This window comes from Myotis nattereri (assembly GCF_964212035.1).
Source record: "Myotis nattereri genome assembly, chromosome: 1".
NCBI lineage: Eukaryota > Metazoa > Chordata > Mammalia > Chiroptera > Vespertilionidae > Myotis > Myotis nattereri.
Window position 1 is genome coordinate 112,781,099 of NC_138075.1, and position 19,488 is coordinate 112,800,586.

At 41.8% G+C, this 19,488-nt stretch overlaps 1 protein-coding gene and 1 pseudogene across 2 annotated transcripts; one reads left to right on the forward strand and one right to left on the reverse strand.

Moving 5' to 3' along the window:
• Nucleotides 1-1,149: 1,149 nt before the first annotated feature.
• Nucleotides 1,150-19,284, reverse strand: TMEM202 (transmembrane protein 202; the record flags this gene model as incomplete). Its single annotated transcript, XM_081085176.1, has 5 exons — nucleotides 1,150-1,733; nucleotides 2,190-2,321; nucleotides 2,657-2,806; nucleotides 18,712-18,967; nucleotides 19,204-19,284. The coding sequence occupies 5 exons, from the start codon at nucleotides 19,282-19,284 to the stop codon at nucleotides 1,507-1,509; spliced, it is 846 nt and encodes a 281-aa protein (XP_080941302.1). The 3' UTR covers nucleotides 1,150-1,506.
• Nucleotides 14,931-15,289, forward strand: LOC308514873 (E3 ubiquitin-protein ligase RBX1-like; annotated as a pseudogene). Its single transcript has one exon. The product of its transcript is annotated as an E3 ubiquitin-protein ligase RBX1-like (transcript).
• Nucleotides 19,285-19,488: the final 204 nt, after the last annotated feature.

Consider the following 19,488-nt stretch of genomic DNA (forward strand, 5'->3'; position numbering starts at 1 on the left):
GACCCAAGGGCTTATCTTTAAGAACAGCAAGGGGAGAGGCTGGGCACTGTAGTTCATGCCATTGCCAGGCTTGGGGATGAGAAGAATGGACCTCAATCAATAGAGTAGTAGTGGTAGCTACTAAAAGTAATAAAGGAATCTTCTGCCTGGAATCTGGTCTGGTTCTGAAAAAGATATTTAGCCATCAAAAGATCTATGTGGCCCGGCTGGCATGGCTCAGTGGCTGAGTGTCCACCTATGAACCAGGAGATCACGGTTCGATTCTCAGTCAGGGCACCTGCCTGGGTTGTGGGCTTGATCCCCAGTGTGGGGCATGCAGGAGGTAGCCGATCAATGATTCTCTCATCGTTTATGTTTCTATCTCTCTCTCCCTCTCCCTTCCTCTCTAAAATCAATAAAAAATATATTTTTTAAAAAGATCTGTGTGATTTTCCTGGCTGGGTGGCTCAATCAAACACATACCTAGATTGCGGGGTCAGTCCTGGTCGGGGCAAATATGGGAGGTAACTAATTGATGTTTCTCACATTAATGTTTCTCTCTCTCTCTCTCTCTCTCTCTCTCTCTCTCTCTCTCTCTTCTTCCTTTCTCTCAAATCGATAAAAAGAATATTCTCCAGTGAGAATTAAAAAAAAAACCTATGCCCCCACTTCCTTAATCTTACAGGATATATAAAACAAGATAAAATCTTTCAACTTGGTCCACATATGTACTTAGGCTGAAGGAAGACCTTAAGACCTTTAGCGTCATTTGGCTTAAGGAAACATATTTGATGACTAAGGAATCAAAAGAGTCACAGGCTTGTCAAGGATCTAACAGAGGCTATGACTCTTTTCACAGAAAAGTGCAAACACAAGTTTTGTATAGAATTTCAGGGAGTTTGTGTATGTCTGGTTAAGGTATCTTCCAGCCTAGGGAGAAGCAGTGGGTTCAAATAGTATGCTGTAAGGGCTTAAATGACCAATTCTTATAGGAAATGGGACCTCATGGACTCCCCAGAATCCCCCTAGCACCTCCCAACACCTTTGGGTGATAGATATTATCTCCATTGGTGTTCATTCCATTTCTGGTAGTGATCTCCAATTCAAACTCAACAATATTGTCCAAGTACCTCCATCCATGCTCACAGCCACAAATAATGAGATTTTCAAACAGAATTAGATGACATTTTATTCCATTGACCACTTGGGTCCATGAGACCCCTGATGCCCAAAGAGATCTCTGATCCACACACTGCATCTATTGCTAGTTTCTTTCATTCATGACCCTAAACACTGATGTTTTCTTATAGAATTTTTCTTAATGAGATTTCATTACTTTCTTTTGATTATCATACATATTTTGGGTCTAACGCATACAAAGGACACTTCATCAGCTTTAATGCTGTCTCCTTCAGTAATATGGACATGATATTAAGAGAGTTTTTTTAGAGTCTACACAATCATTTCCAACTTAGTAACTTCTCCCCCATTTTTAAGACAAGCAGTAATTGAGTTTTCCTATCACTATCACATTTTTGCGTTTGATAGTTCTGTGTTTGATAGTTCTTCATTTGATAGTTTTTCCTCTCCATCACTTGGAGATTCCATCTCAGACCTTGACTCTTCATCTTCAGCAGGCGATACTGTAGTCACTGGACCAATCCCCAGCCTTGACCTCTCTGTGGGAATCACAGTGACATTTTGATCAAGGGGAGGAGATCTGAATGTTATGTAGTTGAGGAAGGAGATGATCCCTAGGGGAATAGAAGAATTTCAGGTGAATTACAATAGACACATGGTCTTTTGACTTTTAAAACTCTCACTCATCCGTTAAAATGTTCATTTCAAAGGGCTTCTTTTCAGTGAAGCCAACCCTCCTCTCCCCCAGCAGAATTACTTTACAGTCCTATGCTCCCATGCCATTATAGTATTTTCACATGGTTAGGAAAAAGCTTGAACCTCCTGGAATCAAATCATAGTTTGACTACTTTCTGTGTGGTCATAGCAAGTCACTCAACCTGTCTATGGCTCATTTAGTGGCAGGACAGATTACTAATTCTAAGTTTTCAGTTTCATATCATACTGCTTCTTAATGCATAGATGCTCTAAATAGGAAAAATCAGTGCTTCTATTTTTCCTAGATTCCACCTCTCTTTCAATAAGTGTATTCCCCTTCCATCCTTCTGGGATAAGGCAGGGGACTGACTCACCAGAAAACATGTATAAGAAGTCACTCCACCAATTAAGATAATAGGCCCATAGGAGGTCTGACTCCATGGCATCCCTGGTGTGCCAGTGAACCTGTGCCAGAAATAGGATGAGGCAGAAGAGCAAGCAGATGGCTAGGACCAGAAGAAAAGATGTCACAACCCATCAGTGTCTTCAGTCTGCCTTGACTACCACCCCCAACTCTTCTGCTTCCAGATGCCATTTGTATGGCAGGATCAAAATTTGGGGATTGACCAAGTGGGAGAGAAAAAAAAGGGCTTCTACCTCTCTCCTGGCATAAGTCACCGAAAGTGTGCTTTACATAATAAGACAGGGCAGGTAGCTGGCAACTTGATGTAATATTGAAAAAGAGGAAAGGGACAAGAAAAAGAGGATGAAAACCCCATAGAGAAACTTTGTTCCCTTGACAATTTTACCCTGAAATCACCCTGCCACTCTATGTTTGTACCTGAGATGAAGCTGAGCATGGATACCTTCAGATCCAAGTTGGTGGTCATGCTTCCTCTTCTAGGGAGGCAAGAACTTAAGAGCCAGCCAAGACCAATGAGTATGGTGAGGACAGAGATTAGGAAGAAGGCCCTGGAATATTGGAGGTAATCTGCCAATGAGAAGGAGAAAGTAAAGGCTTGGTTACTTAGTTACCGAGAGGTTCCTTCTCAGTGGGAAACCTCTCTCAAGAAAACCAGATAGAGTCTTCAAGAAGGAAGTGAGGACTAAGGAGATGAAACTGAGCTTGCTAAGTGGCATCCAGAGAACTAATAAAGATCTTGCTCAGGTCTTCATTGATACTATAATTGGAATGTCTTTACTATGAAAGCAAAGCCTTCATTGCAAAACTAAAAATAATATACGAATAGTTCTGGGTATATTAACACATTAACTTAGATGTAAACTAGCTAATAAGAAGTATGACTTGCCCTAGCCAGTTTGGCTCAGTGGATAGAGTGTCGGCCTTTGGACTGAAGGGTCCCAGGTTTGATTCCAGTCAAGGGCACATGCCTGGGTTGCAGGCTCGATTCCCAGTGTGGGGTGTGCCGGAGGCAGCCAATCAATAATTCTCTCAAATCATTGATGTTTCTCTCTCTTTCTCCCTCTCCCTTCCTCTCTGAAATCAACAAATATATATATATATATATATATATATATATATATATATATATATATGTGTGTGTGTGTGTGTGTGTGTGTGTATGTGTGTGTGTGTGTGTATTTTAAAAGAAGTATGACTTTAACATCACGAACAAATTAAAATTCTTTTCTTGTTCCCAGTTCTAATTCTAAAAGTAATACATGTTCAAGATAAGGATTGGGAAGACTATAAAAAGGAGGAAGAAAATGAGCCACAATCCCATGACCCAGAGGCAACCATTGTTAGTATTTTGTTTTATTTCTTTCTAGTATTTTTCTATCCTCCATACATAGTAGATATAATACTCAACATTATGCAATTTTTTCCTTAAGTTTATATGGAGTGGGATGCGAGAAGATGGCGGCTGGCAGGACAGAGGTGAGGGAGAGGATGTGTGAGTGAGAGGGTGAAGGGAGAGTGTGTGGATGCGTGTGGTGTGTGTGTGTGAGTGAGCGAGGGACAGTTACATCCTACAGGAGTAGCAGGGGCTGGCAGACCAGACTCTCCTGGACAGGGAGCACCTACCATTGCGTGGACACTTCTGGGGCTGCGGGACTTGGGCACGGAACCCACGCCATCTTGAAGGGGAGAGCGGCCTCATCTAGGAACTCATCAACACCAACACCCACACAGCCCTTGGACACTGCCCACGACCCAGCAGCCATTCCAGCCAAAATCCTGCAGCCCCATCCACAGACCTGCAGACCCTAGGACCTCCACCTTCAAAGGAGCACCGCTCCCACAGCAGTAAGTGCAGCTTCCCCCTCCCCAGTGGCAGACCTCTGGGCACCACATTGACGGGTATCCAGCATGCAAGCCTCTGGAGCCCATCACCCGACAGGCAGCCCCTGGGAGCCACTGCAAGCGCCCGCTGAGTGCGATATTGTGCAAATGAGGGTGCACTGTCCCACAGTAAAAATTTTGATTTCACTCTTCCTGAATAACTGCCCACAGACACTGTCGCACAACTTCAGCACCAGGGCCCCTCAAAGTACATCAGAGCTCCACACCGCAAATGCATCATGGGTACCCCTGTGAGCTGCCACTGGGAGCGTGTGTATCCATCCACAGGCACAGCAGCAAAAACTGAGTCTTCCCACTCCACTGCTGCAGAACTCTGGACACTACAGTCATGCTTTTCCAGCACGCAGGCCTCCTGAGACCACGGCTCTACAGGGTGCTCTTATCCAAACAAGGGTGCACTGCCCCAACAGTAGAAATTCTGAATACCCTCATCCTGGATACCTGCCCACAGATGCCTCGATCGCTTGGCTTCAACCAGGGCTCTTCAGAGTGTGCCAGGGCACTGCGCTGGCAAGCACACTGCGAGCTGTGAGCTGTGCCCCTGTGAGCTGCCACTGGGAGCGTGTGTATCCAACCACAGACACAGCAGCAAAAACTGAGTCTTCCCACGCTACAGCTACAGAACTCTGGACACCACAGTTTTGCCTTTCTAGTGTGCAGGCCTCCTGAGCCCCACTACCCTGACAGACAGCTCCTGGTTACCTCTGTGAGCCCTGGCTGGGCATGTGTGATTTCAACCAAGGATGCAAAACAGCAAAAATTGGGACATCCCCCTCCCTGGCTGCTGACATCTGGACACCACAATTGTGCCTTTCCAGCTTGCAGGCCTACATCAAAAAATCCCAAATAGCTTAAGTAGGGAGCTATGATAGATTACCAAGCTCAGGAGACCTGAGAGATCACACCACCAGCACCATCCTCAAAAGAAACTGGGTAGCAAAACAGTCAGATCTAGGACACAGAAACAATTAAAATGTTAGAGCAAAACATGGAGAGACAAAAAAGCAATCCCCAAAGGAAAGAAAAAGAGAAATCACCAGAGAGGGAGTTAAATGAAACCAAGGCAAGTAACTTCTCAGAGAAAGAATTCAGAGTAATGGTTATAAGTAATGGCTGGATGACAAATGCACGCAACTCAATGACAAATACACACAACCCAATGAGAATTATAAGGAGCTGAATGAGAATGTCACCAATATGAAAAGGAACCAAGAGGAAATGAAGAATGACATAGCTGCAATAAAGAACACAATGGGAGGCTGAAACAGTGGACTAGAAGAGGCTGAGGACCGCATCAGGGAGCTAGAAGACAAGGTAGGAAAAAACACACACACACAGCAGCAACCGGAAAGAAAATTTAAAAAGCAAGAGGGAGCTTTGGGACAACACAAAATGAAACAACAACTGCATAATAGGGGTACCAGAAGGAGAGGAAGAGAAGCAAGGAATAGAAAACCTGTTCAGAGAAATAATGACAGAAAACTTTCCCGATATTGGCAAGAAAAAAACTACACAAATCCAAGAAGTGCATAACATCCCAAACAAGATGAACCCAAAAAGACCAACACCAAGACACATCATAAATAAATTGGCAAACATCAGCAACAAACTACAAGTCTTAAAAGCTGCCAGAGAGAGACAGAAAGTTACATACAAGGAATCTCCCATTAGAATATCAACAGATTTCTCAACAGAAACACACCAGGCTAGAAGGAAATGGAATGATATATACAAAGTGATGCAAACCAAGGGACTGAATCCCAAAATACTATACCCAGCAAGGCTATCATTCAAAATTAAAGGTGGAATCAGGAGCTTCACAGACAAAAAAGGACTAAGAGAGTTTATTACCACCAAGACAGCAATGCAAGAAATGCTAAAGAGACTGCTGTAAAAAGTAGAAACAGAAAGGCAAGAAGAAACACATATATTAAGAATGAAAATGATGACAAACAAGTACTTATCAATAATAACATTAAATGTAAATGGATGAAATGCCCCAATCAAAAAACATAGGGTAGCTGAATGGATAAAAAAACGCAACTGATATATTTGCTGTCTACAAGAGACCTACCTCAGAACAAAGGATTCACACAGACTGATAGTGAAGGGATGGGAAAAAAAAATTTCAGGCAAATGGAAATGAGAAAAAAGCTGGGGATGCAATACTTATATCTGACAAAATAGACCTTAAAGGCCATAACGAGATAAGGAAGGCCACTACATAATACTAAAGGTAGCAATCCAACAAGAAGATATAACTCTGGTAAACATATATGCACCCAATACAGGAGCACCCAAATACATAAAACAACTTCTGGAAGATATCAAGGGAGAGATTGATAGCAACACAGTCATAGTAGGGGACTTTAATACCCCACTAACATCACTGGATAAATCCTCTAAACAAAAAATCAGCAAGGAAACAGCAATCCTAAATGACTCACTAGATCAGATGGACTTAATTGACATCTTCAGAATATTTCACGCCAAAGCAACAGAATATACATTCTTCTCCAATGCACATGGGACATTTTCAAAGATAGAACACATATTAGGACATAAGCAAAGTCTCTTCAAATTCAAGAGAATAGAAATCATAACAAGCATCTTCTCAGATCACAGTGGCATAAAACTAGAAATCAACTATAATAAAAACAATGGAAAAATATCAAACACTTGGAGGCTAAATAGCATGCCATTAAACAATGATTGGGTTACCAAAGAGATCAAAGAAGAAATAAAAAGCATCATGGCAACAAACGACAATGAAAACACAACAATCCAAAATCTATGGGACACAATGAAAGCAGTCCTGAGAGGGAAGTTCATAGCTCCACAGGCCTACCTCATAAAACAAGAAAAAATGGTAATAAATTACCTAACCCTGCAACTTAAAGAATTAGAAAGAGAGCAACAAGAAAAGCCCACAGTATCCAGAAGGAAGGAGATAATAAAGATCAGACCAGAAATAAATGACATAGAGACCAAAAAAACAATACAAAAGATCAATGAAACCAAGAGCTGATTCTTTGAAAGGATAAGCAAGATTGATGAACCCCTAGCCAGGCTCACCAAGAAACAAAGAGAGAGGACCCAAATAAACAAAATCAGAAATGAAAGAGGTGAAGTAACAACTGATCCTACTGATACACAAAGGATTGTAAAAAAATACTATGAACACCTCTACTCCAACAAACTGGACAACTTCAACAAAATGGACACATTCCTAGAAAAATACAAGCTTCCAAAACTCAACCAGGAAGCATCAAAAAACCTTAATAGGCCGATAACTACTGATGAAATTGAAATAGTAATCAAAATGCTACCAGCAAACAAAAGCCCTGGACCAGATGGCTTCACAGGGGAGTTTTACCGAACAGTCAAAGAAGAACTAAAACCAACCCTTCTCAGACTATTCCAAAAAATTCAAGGGGAAAGCACACTTCCAAACCCTTTCTATGAAGCCACAAGTACCCTAATCCCAAAACCAGATAAAGACATCACAAAGAAAGAGAATTGTAGGCCAATATCCCTGATGAACATAGATGCTAAAATCCTCAACAAGATTCTAGCAAACAGATCCAGAATTACATTAGAAAAATCATACACCATGACCAAGTGGGATTTATTCCAGGGATGCAAGGCTAGTACAATATCCGCAAATCAATAAATGTGATACATCACATAAACAAATTGAGAGACAAAAATCACATAATCATATCAGTTGATGCAGAAAAGGCATTTGACAAAGTCCAACACCCCTTTCTGATAAAAACGCTCAGCAAAGTGGGAATAGAAGGATCATACCTCAACATAGTAAAAGCCTTATATGAAAAACCTACAGCCAACATCATACCCAATGAGCAAAACTAAAACCATTTCCCTTAAGAACATGAACAAGACAGGGATGCCCGCTTTCACCACTCCTGTTCAACATAGTACTAGAAGTGCTAGCCAATGCAATAAGACAAGAAGAAAAAATAAAAGGTATCCAAATTGGAAATGAAGAAGTAAAATTGTCCTTATTGTCAGATAACATGATACTGTACATAGAAAACCCTAACGACTCCATTAAAAAAATTATTAGGATTAATAAATGAATTCGGCAATGTAGCAGGATACAAAATTAATGCCAAGAAATCGATGGCATTCTTATACACCAACAGTGAATTTACAGAAAGAGAGATTAAAAAAAAATCCCATTTACCATTGCACCAAAAAAATTAAGCTACCTAGGAATGAACTTAACTAAAGAGGTAAAAGACTTCTACTCACAAAACTACAGGACGTTGAAAAAAGAGATAGAGGAAGACATAAACAGATGGAAGAACATACCATGTTCATGGATTGGTAGAATCAACATCATTAAAATGTCCATACTACCCAAAGCAATCTATAAATTCAATGCACTCCCCATTAAAATACCAACAGCATATTTCACAGACCTAGAATGAACTCTCCAAAAATTCATATGGAGTAAAAAAAGACCCCAAATAGCTGCAGTGATCCTGAGAAAGAAAAACAAAGTAGGTGAGATCTCAATGCCAAGCTGTATTACAAAGCCACTGTTCTCAAAACTACCTGGTACTGGCACAAGAACAGACATATAGATTGATGGAATAAAATAGAGAGCCCAGAAATTGATCCGAACCAATATGCTCAATTAATATTTGACAAAGGAGGCAAGAGTATACAATGGAGTCAAGATAGTCTCTTCAATAAATGGTGTTGGGAAAATTGGACAGATACATGCAAGAAAATGAAACTAGACCACCAGCTTACACCATACACAAAGATAAACTCAAAATGGATAAAGGATTTAAATGTAAGATGGGAAACCATAAAAATACTAGAGGAATTCAAAGGCAACAAAATCTCAGACATATGCTGAAGCTGATACAGCTGATACAGCTCCTAGGGCATTGGAAACTAAAGAGAAAATAAACAAATGGGACTACATCAAAATAAAAAGCTCCTGCACAGCAAAAGAAACCATCAACAAAACAACAAGAAAGCCCACTGCATGGAGAACATATTTGCCAATGTTATCACCAATAAGGGTTTAATCTCCAACATTTATAAGGAGCTCATACAACTTAACAAAAGGAAGATAAACAATCCAATCAAAAAGTGGGCAAAGGACCTAAATAGACACTTTTCAAAAGAGGACATTCATAAAGCCAAGAGACATATGAAAACATGCTCAAAGTTACTAATCATCCGAGAAATGCAAATCAAAACAACAATGAGGTACCATCTCACACCTGTCAGAATGGCTATCATCAACAAATCAACAAACAACAAGTGCTGGAGAGGATGTGGAGAAAAGGGAATCCTCCTGCACTGCTGGTGGGAATGCAGACTGGTACAGCCATTATGGAAGACAGTATGGAATTTCCTCAAAAAGTTAAAAATGGAATGCCCATTTGACCCAGTGGTCCCACTTCTAAGAATATATCCCAAGAAACCAGAAACACCAATCAGAAAGGATACATGCATGCCTATGTTCATTGCAGCACAATTTACCATTGTTAAGATTTGGAAACAGCCTAAGTGCCCATCAGCAGATGAGAGGATTAGAAAACTGTGGTACATCTACACAATGGAATACTATGCTGCTATAAAAAAGAAGGAATTTTTACCATTTGCCACAGCATGGATGGAACTGGAGAGCATTATGCTAAGTGAAATAAGCCAGTCAATGAAAGAAAAATACCACATGACCTCACTCATTTATGGATAATAAAGAACATTATAAACTAATGAACAAAAATAGATTACAGAGGCAGAGCAGCATGGAACAGACTGTCAAACTACAGCGGGAAGGCCAGGGAGGATTGGGAGGTGGGTTAAGAGATCAACTGAAGGACTTGTATGCATGCATATAAGCATAACCAATGGACACAAGACACCGGGGGGTAGGGGAGGCCAGGGGAAGGTCAAGGGGGATAAAAAAAGGAGATATATGTATTACTCTTTTGTAATACTTTAAGCAATAAAACAAAATTTTAAAAAAAGAAAGAAAAAGATTATATGGTAACAATTTTCACAGATCACATTGTAAACATCATTTTTAATGGCTACAAAATAGTATGTTGTACTTTGTTTAATGATAAACCATTGTTGGGTTTGTTTCTATTTTTCTCTCTTTCGAATGTATCCAATATATAGAGGCCTTGTCAGCCTGTGATTACAAAATGAAGTCACGTGTACTTTACCTCCTATATTCTAATAATTTCATGCCCTCAGTTTACTGGATTGCAAGGACTTAACACCCCCAAAATATCTTCCTTTTTACCCTCTTGAAATTCCCTCAAGGTCCTATATCACCTTTGTTCAAAGAGAGGTCTGCTAAAGTTCTTTTGCTCCAAAGCCCTTACTCAAGTTCCACATATTCCTCTCCCCTCTTCTCTTGTCTCCAGATCTTTGTTCTCTTTGGCTCTGTCACTTCAAATAGGATGTTGGTAAGAGAGAAACCTCACTTTTTGTTACCACATTCCTGATATGGAACAGATCCTCCTTGACTTCGCAGCAATGTTTTAAGAAACAGAGGCTAGCCTTTCCAACCTGGGCCTGGCAGAATGGCTCCTACAAACAAGGTGAGAAGAAGGGCTGTTCTGCCATCAACAAGGTAGTGACCAAAGAATACAGCAACAACATTCACAAGCACATCCTTGGAGCGGGTTTCAAGAAGCATGCCCCTTGGGTGCTCAAAGAAATCGGGAAACTTGCCAGGAAGGAGATGGGAACTCCAGATGTGTGCATTGACACCAGGCTCGACAAAATTGTCTGGGCCAAAGGAATAAGGAATGTCCCATACCATGTGGAGTGTGGTTGTCCAGAAAATGTAATGAGGTTGAAGATTCACCAAACAAGCTCTATAAGTTGGTTACCTATATACCTGCCCCACTTAAAAAAATCCACAGTTAATGTGTATGAGAACTAACTGCTGATTATTGAATAAAGTTATAAAACTGCAAAAAAAAAAAAAAGAGAGAGAACAGAAATAGAGGCTAACTTACAAATGCAAGTTGATACAGCTTTTCTAAGATATCACAGATCCAGTGATTTCTTCAACATGCTTGCAGGGTGCCTCCTTGTCTGGTGTCTCTCCAGTTTCAATGTAGTAGGGCCCAGCTCATCCCTACCATTGAAAATTCTCTAAGCACTTCTATGCTTAAGAATCCCAATCCAGCTTGCAAGTGAGTCAGAGACACAAAATTATGTACCAAGATTATCCCAGTCTAAGATCTGCCTCTAAATATTTTGTTTTCTAGAACTTATGATTTACCAACACCATCAATAATAGTTATTTATGTCCATGAAGAGACACCACACCCCTACTCACAGAAGTGAGTTGCTCTGCACGTTAGCCACATTAACACAATGACCCCAAAGCAGCATATTTTTTAAGAAGTGGGTCACTTAGAATTAGCAGTCTATCCAGCCAGTGAGAACCACCAGCCCAGATTGATCTGCATAAAGCTCAGTGATAGGCATCTTTAGCCCACATCCTCCCCTGTGCCCTAGCAGCCCCCTGACTATAGCTAATCGTATCAAGGAAGGGGATCTGATCCATGTTAGACCAATTTGATTTTTATGGTTCAAAATTTGGATTTGGGACTGATTAATGCTAATTTTATTTTTTACTTGCTTCAACCAAGAATATATAAAGCTAGCCTGGAATATACTTTTTGGGCACTTACACATGTCCAATAAATGAGAAAAATTGAGCTGTAGAGATAAAACAAAGCATAAACAAAGATGAGTGACAAAGCACCTCTAACGATACCGAGTGACTGGTGGGCTTGATCCCAGTCTCCTCTGAAATCCCGTAAGGTCCAGCAAACTTCCTGCTTTTGGGAGCCTATGAGGTTCTTTTGAGTCTTCATAAATAAGTTACTCTTTAGCTTATGCTAGTTCAAACTGGTTCTGATATTTAAAACACAAAAGCACACTGTATAAAATATCCAGCCCAGCTCCTTTCTAAGATATGTTACAGTTCAGCCTTTCTACGATTGTGCCTTCATGTTCTTCTTACAATCTTCTCTGTCTTAGCTCCTCATCTCCTGAAAACTACATAAACAAAATCACTCACAACTCCAAAGGAATAACTAAAGATTTCGTCATAGAACAGTCTAACTGCTCAAAGGACTGAAGTCTACTAGTCATAGCCATACACAACAAATTACCTAATCAAGCGAGACACTTATATTCAGAGTTTAAAACAACTGCATTGGTTATTTTTAAAATTCATTTAACAAAACAAAGGTCCCAAACTTGAATGTAAACCTCAACCTCCTGTAAGACCAAAACCTATTTCAGTTTTTAAATGACAGTTTTCACAGCAGCTTACCCATCAAAGTTTCAAAAATCTTAGAACCTAAGTTACAAAAGGCCTACTTGTACATGCCAGTAAAAAGCCTTGGTCCCGGGAGAGAGAAATGCCCTAGATACAAGGAATATCCATATAGGTCACCTGTATCCAAACATCTCTGAAGTTTTCATTAATGATATGCTGTGATGTGGACTTTGGTTACAGGAATAACAAGGCAAGCCTCTCAGTGTACTGAAGGCAATGAAGCTAATACCCTTGGAAGAGAGGGAATGTCACCTTTTTTTTTTTTTATGATATATTTTATTGATTTTTTACAGAGAAGAAAGGAGAGGGATAGAGAGTTAGAAACATCGATGAGAGAGAAATATCGATATGCTGCCTCCTGCACACCCCCTACTGGGGATGTGCCCGCAACCAAGGTACATGCCCTTGACCGGAATCGAACCTGGGACCCTTCAGTCCGCAGGCCGATGCTCTATCCACTGAGCCAAACCGGTTACGGCAGGGAATGTCACTTTTAATTTGAAGAGAAAGAATTCAAAATATTTTAAAAACTTGGTAGGATCCTTACTGATGTTCTTGGGATCATCCTACTCAGTGAATCCGCACTTCAGGGCACCACCAGGTAGGATGTAAACGTTACCAAGGCTGGAAGGGACACTGCCCAATAAAAAACAGTAGTGTTTCTCAGTGACTTGAAAACTCTCACCACCTGGTGGTTTGTAACTGATGGGCAGGATCTCTTTCTACTGTTGTGAAAGTAAAACTTAGCTAGGAGGCTTTATAAAGTGAGACAGGCAGGGTTATGAGCCACCCGCTCTTGTGAACAAATAGGCTCGGTTAACAGTAAATGTTATTTTCCTTCATAGCTATTGACTCCCTGAAAGGAAGCAATGGGGAAGCCAAAATATCATTAGAAGAAAGAAGCAGAAGAGAGAAGCCAGCACCTGCTACTCAGTGATTCCAAAGAGATTTGGTAGTGGACTCGCTCACCACATCCTATGTCCTTTAGCAAAAATCAAAGCCAGGCTAGAGATGCAGTATTCCAAAATAAAAAAATAAAAAAATCTAGCCCTTTTTAACTGTAAAGGAGCCCAAGCATGTCACACTCAAAGGTTTAAGTTTATTTGGGCCGCAAAAAAACAAAAGCTTCAATTTTCATAGAAACATAGGTTTATTTAGATAGAGAGATGCTGAAAACAAAGGGCTGAAATAAATGAGTAATCATTGACATAAAATAATAGAACATTTTAATAAAAATTAATTTTTTTCTTGAACATTAACTTACCAGACACTGAATAACTGCACAAATTAATAAGCTTAACGCAAATAAACCTATTTTTCTTGTTCTCCAAAAGCGAAATATTTCCTGTTGCGCACACCAAACAAGTCAGTACAAGACTAATGACGTGGCAATCAGCTGCTAAAATATTTGCTGTTAGTATCAGAGGAGAGAAATGGTGCGCCTGCATGTAAGGTGCGTAAGGGAAATGAATGCAACATGACTATAGTAATCAGTCATTAGCAAATGTTGTAGTTCATTATTAATAATTATGTATAACAGGATATTGTAAAAATTAAGTTACAAAATTTTTATTAAAATGTTTCTTACATACCATTATATTGGCTGGGCCACAAAAATATTTGTTGTGGGCTGCGAGTCTGACATGCTTGAGCTAGACTGAGTGGGTGGATGTGGGGTGTGGATATTGATTTTGAGGATGAAGATGATATAGCTGGAGACAAGCTGGAGAATTAGCCCACTTATTTAGCCAAGTCTAAACCTCCACATTACTGCCATTGTGCCCTCATTCCAGGCATACAAGGTCAAGATAACACTTTCCCAAATTCAGAGGAAATGCACACAAGAGGTGGTTTGGAAAAGATCCTGGATGGAGACCTGACACCCTGGAGAGGAAGCTGTGAAATCTGCTTAGTATTTGGGTTCTCTGGTAACCCAGTTGGGAGCACCAGAATAAAACTTCTCCCACAACTGGGGGATATTTAATGTGTGGCAATTCCTGAGCCCACGCACATTCTTGAGCCCACGTGAGACAGCCCCTGAAGAACTCTCAGAAATGACTGAGGATACCATGGGAGTGGGGACTAAATTCTTGCAATCCAGTAAATAAAAGTTTAAAGTTCTTGAATTTGGACAATAATGTATTAGAGCAATCTACACTAATAAAATACAAACATGCAAATTGACCATACCTTCACTACACCTTAAGCCATGCCCACCAGCCAATCAGAGAGACTATATGCAAATTAACCCAACCAAGATGGTGGCCAGCAGCCATGGAGCTGGAGCAAGCAGGAGGCTTGGTTGCCCCAATGATGGAGGAAGCCAAACTTCCCGCTTGCCGCGACGGCTCTGAGTTCCACTCAAAGCAACAAAATTTCAATTATAGAAGGTACATAGCTAACCTGAGACCGAGTGTTTCCAAAATGGCGGCAGCGATGGATGTAGATACCCCAAGCGGCACCAACAGTGGCGAGGGAAAGAAGTGCTTTGAAGTGGAAAAGTGGAACCCACTAGCCCTCTGGGCCTGAGACATCATTGTGGTTGATAACTGTGCCATCTGCAGGAACCAGGTTATGATCTTTGCATAGAATGTCAGGCGGGCCCGGTATCTGCCACTTATAAAGAGTGCACCATTGCGAGGGGAGTTTGTAATCATGCTTTTCACTTCCACTGTTTCTCTCGTTGGCTCAAAACACGGCCCATGTGTCCGCTGGACAACAGAGAGTGGGAATCCCAAAAGGATGGGCACTAGATAAAGAATATTCTCCATCAAGCTCAACTGTTTTGTTATTCGTTTAATGAATTGCCCTCCTGTTACTTCATTGTAAGTTAGATAGAACGAGGTCTTTTCCGCTTTGTCTTTTCAGTTTGCTATTCCTGCAGTCCTATCGTGTTCCGGGTCAAATAAAATCCAGTTGGCTTCTTAAAAAAAAAAAAAAGACCTAACCTGGCTAGGCTGCTGATCAACTGAAAAAAAAAAAAAAAAAGAAGGTACATAAACCCCAGATACCTGCTTTCAGCTGGCCATGGCCACGGAGCTGGAGCCAGCAGGAGACTTCCCTCCCACCTGCCCTGGCTGGCTCTGAGCTCCTCTCAAGGCTACAGAGTTTCAATTATAGAAAGTAAATAAATCCCAGAATAAAAAGAAAAAGAGGAGAGCTTGGGAGCTTCCATCGCCGGGGAGCTTGGCCAGCCTGAAAACAGCCCTCAGCCCCTCACCCAGACTAGCCGGGCACCCCAGTGGGGAACTCCTACCCTAAAGAGAGTGTGGCCAGCCTGCAAACAGCCATCAGCCCCTCACCCAGGCTGGCCACACCCCCATGGGGTGAGGGTCCCCAGTGGCGGGGGGGGGGGGGGTTTGACCAGCCTGCAAACAGCCATCAGCCCCTCACCCAGGCTGGCCAGGCACCCAAGTGGGACCCCCACCCTGATCCAGGACACCCTTTCGGGCAAACCAGCCACCCCCCACCCATGCACCAGGCCTCTAACCTATATAATACAAGGGAAATATGCAAACTGACTCTAACAGCAGAAAGACTGGGAATGACTTGTCACTATGACACACGCTAACCACCAGGGGCAGATGCACAATGCAGGAGCTGCCCCCTGGTGGTCAGTGTACTCCCACAGGGGGAGCTCTGCTCAGTCACTAGCCAGGCTGACGGCTGCCAGTACAGCAGTGGTGGTGGGAACCTCTCCCGCCTCCTCAGCAGCTCTAAGGATGTCCGACTGCAGCTTAGGCCTGCTCCCCGCTGGCAAGTGGACATCCCCCAAGGGCTGCCGGGCTGCCAGAGGGATGTCTGACTGCCAGCTTGGGCCCAATCCCCCAGGGAGCGGGCCTAAGCTAGAAGGTGGATATCCTCCGAGGGGTCCCAGACTGCAAGAGGGCATAGGCCGGGCTGAGGGAACCCCCAAAGTGCACACATTTTTGTGCACAGTGCCTCTAGTAATAACATATTGTCACAGGCTGATGTGTGGCAATTCCTGGGGCCCTGGGTCTAACTAAGAGTGTCTTCATCAAAAGCTTGGACATACAGATTACATGTTGGGAATTCCTTTTGAGAACTGTATTACAGACTGAACCTAGAATTAGAACTAGTTAACATTGGAAATAGGGAGGGTGGGTACTTGTAATTGTGTACAGAGAGGGCTCAGTTGACTTTCTCTAACCCATTAACATTTGGCCTCAGGTGAATTCAAGGCTCTAAAAATTGAACCTTTTACTACTTTAAGTGTTAAAATATCAAGATTTTGATTCATTAAAAATCTTATGTAATAAAAGGCTAATATGCAAATTATCCCCAAAGGCAGGAATTCGACCAACCAGGAGTTACACGTGAGCTGACCACCAGGGGCCAGCACAGGACATGGTGCGTATCAGCCATGCGGCACTGGCAGTGGGCAGCAGTGGAGGTGCTGCCAGCCCCGATGAACCTCAACGAGAGCAGGGCTGTGGTGGGATGGTGGAGCAGGTGAGTGGGCGGCACCAGGCCAAGGCAGGTGCGAGCGGGGGACCCAATCACCCCACGGTCACCCCACAGATTGGCCCTGATCGCCAGCCAGCCCTAGGGACCCTACCCATGCATGAATTTCATGCACTGGGCCTCTAGTTTAAATAATAATCTAAAATCCTGAGTTTTAGTCTGGGAACACAGTTACATAAATATAATTGCAACTTAATTTTTATGCCTAAATATCTTTTACTCCATTTTTCTAGAAATGGAACTAGTGACTGTAAATCTATGGATACATCTAATCGTATTACTTTGGTTATACCCACTTACTTACATGGTTCACAGTGTGTGTGAAAGTGTGAAGCATTGTATTTTACCTTTTTAAAAATTTGGAGAGAGAGAGAGAGAGAGAGAGAGAGAGAGAGAGAGAGAGAGAGAGAGAGAGAGAGAGAGAGAGAGAGAGAGAGAGAGAGAGAGAGAGAGAGATCTTCGTGAGAGAAAAAAAATCGAAACAGCAATTGGTTGCTTCCCAAACGTGCTGCCACTGGGGATCAAACTCACAACCTGGTGGGTATGTGCCTTGACTGGGAATCAAGTCTGCCACTTTTTGGTGTACAGAGTGATGATCCAACAAACTGAGCCACAGTGGCCAGGGCTGTATTTTACTATTTAAATATCTCATTGTCCATTTGATTTGCCTTTCTTTAATGATTCATTAAGGTTAAAATAGTTTTTCCTATATTTATTAGACATACTTTGTACTTTCTGTTTTGTGAATTGTCTGTTTACAGAAAATTTATTTATTTAGGTATTTATCTTTTTCTTAATAATAATTTTATATATTTTAATATATTAAGGCCATTAATCTTGTATCTTTCATACTTATTGCAAATATATTTCTAGTTTTTCTTTTTAGGCAGCTGGATTGTCTGCCTGCCTTTGATTTTAGTTTCCTCCCAAGGTCTTCCCCTTAGTTCCAAATGCCCAAGCCCATGGCCAAGTAACTTATGCTCCTCCTCAGGGGTGGGCCTAGATGCACCCTCAATCCCAGCATCTGGGGCCTCTCCTTCTCTGAAAAGGAGGAATAAGCTTTACACATGCATGTTTTCTTTCACAATACCTATTTCTTTGTGTAAATGTCTCTTGTGGATGATGGGTGAACTATTAGTGTAGTTACGTCTTTCCTCTAAGTCTTGTTTCTGATTGAAAAACTTTTAGCTCTAGAAGCTTATTTTAAAATATTTTATGTTGCATTTTCAGATTTACTTAAATTCATATAAAACTAGACATTAATGATTTACTCTGAATAGCTGGCATTGTTATACTACATATCTGACATGAATTTAAGTTCTCTTCTACTCTTAGCAGAAGAACAAGTTGACCTTGAAAGTTAAATCTGACGGAGTTTGAGACACTTTTCATTACCTCCCAGCTACAGGCAATAACTTCTCTCCTATTTGTACAAGCCACATTAGAAACCAATCACAGTTACATCTTGTAAATAACAAAACGATTCTTTCCAGAGATTATCATCTCATTATTTGGGAGAGGAAACAACCTGCAATAAGAGGGAGAAAGGGTACACTGAGGCTACCAAAGAAAAGGATGGTTATATCCACAATCTGGCGAGATCCACGCTAGACTTGGAGATGTGAGAGCCAAAAGATGTTGGAGAAAGAAAGATGAAGGCTAATGTGGCAGAAAGCTCTGAAACTGTGGGGCCTGTGGCATTTAATTTAGTGGCACTCACAGGGTGGCTTGGGTGTGTGGCTCCAGCACAGCTCATGGTGGCATGAGATCCAGAGTCCTGCGTAGAGCTCAAGGCCATTCTTGATCACCAGGAACTGCACCCAGTTCAGTGGGGACACGCAGATCAGCATTAGGAGGCTAAACCCACAGAGGCTGCCACAGAACATTCGGATGTAGGTGTGTGTCTGATCCACATGCTGCTGCCGCCTCTGCGGTGGCATGGAGGCACTCGGATGTTTGTTGGTGGGGAGGGTAGGCTACAAGGATGAGGGAAATATTGCCTACCCAAAAAGATAACTTTTGATCCCCAGGGTTGCCTACTCTTCTCTACCCTGAGTGTCCCCATGTGGGTTTGATTTGTGGCTATCTAATCTATCCCTACCCCTTCTATAAAAAGGGTCATCTTTTCTCTGTCTTTAGTATACTCTGTCTAGGTCCACCTTTAAGAAAGTCCTCTTCCTCCCATCTGACCTGTAATTAGGTACCTCCTCACCCTTTGGTATTTCCGGTTCCCCTTAAGTTTGGGGACCTCAGGACTGTAGAAGGTCAAGACTAAATGTTCCCTCCTCTCCATCTTGGCAGCCAGTTCACTTTCTAACTGCCACGGAATTTGTCTTAGCACCTCCTCACACATGCTGGCAGAATCAAAAGGGGCCAGAACCCCTGGCACATATCCCATGTATGTATGATGCTCCCCACCCTCCCTTCTCTGACTCCTCCCAATACCTTTATTAAATAAATCCACAAATATTTTGTCAGCAGTTGCTTTGTGTCAGGT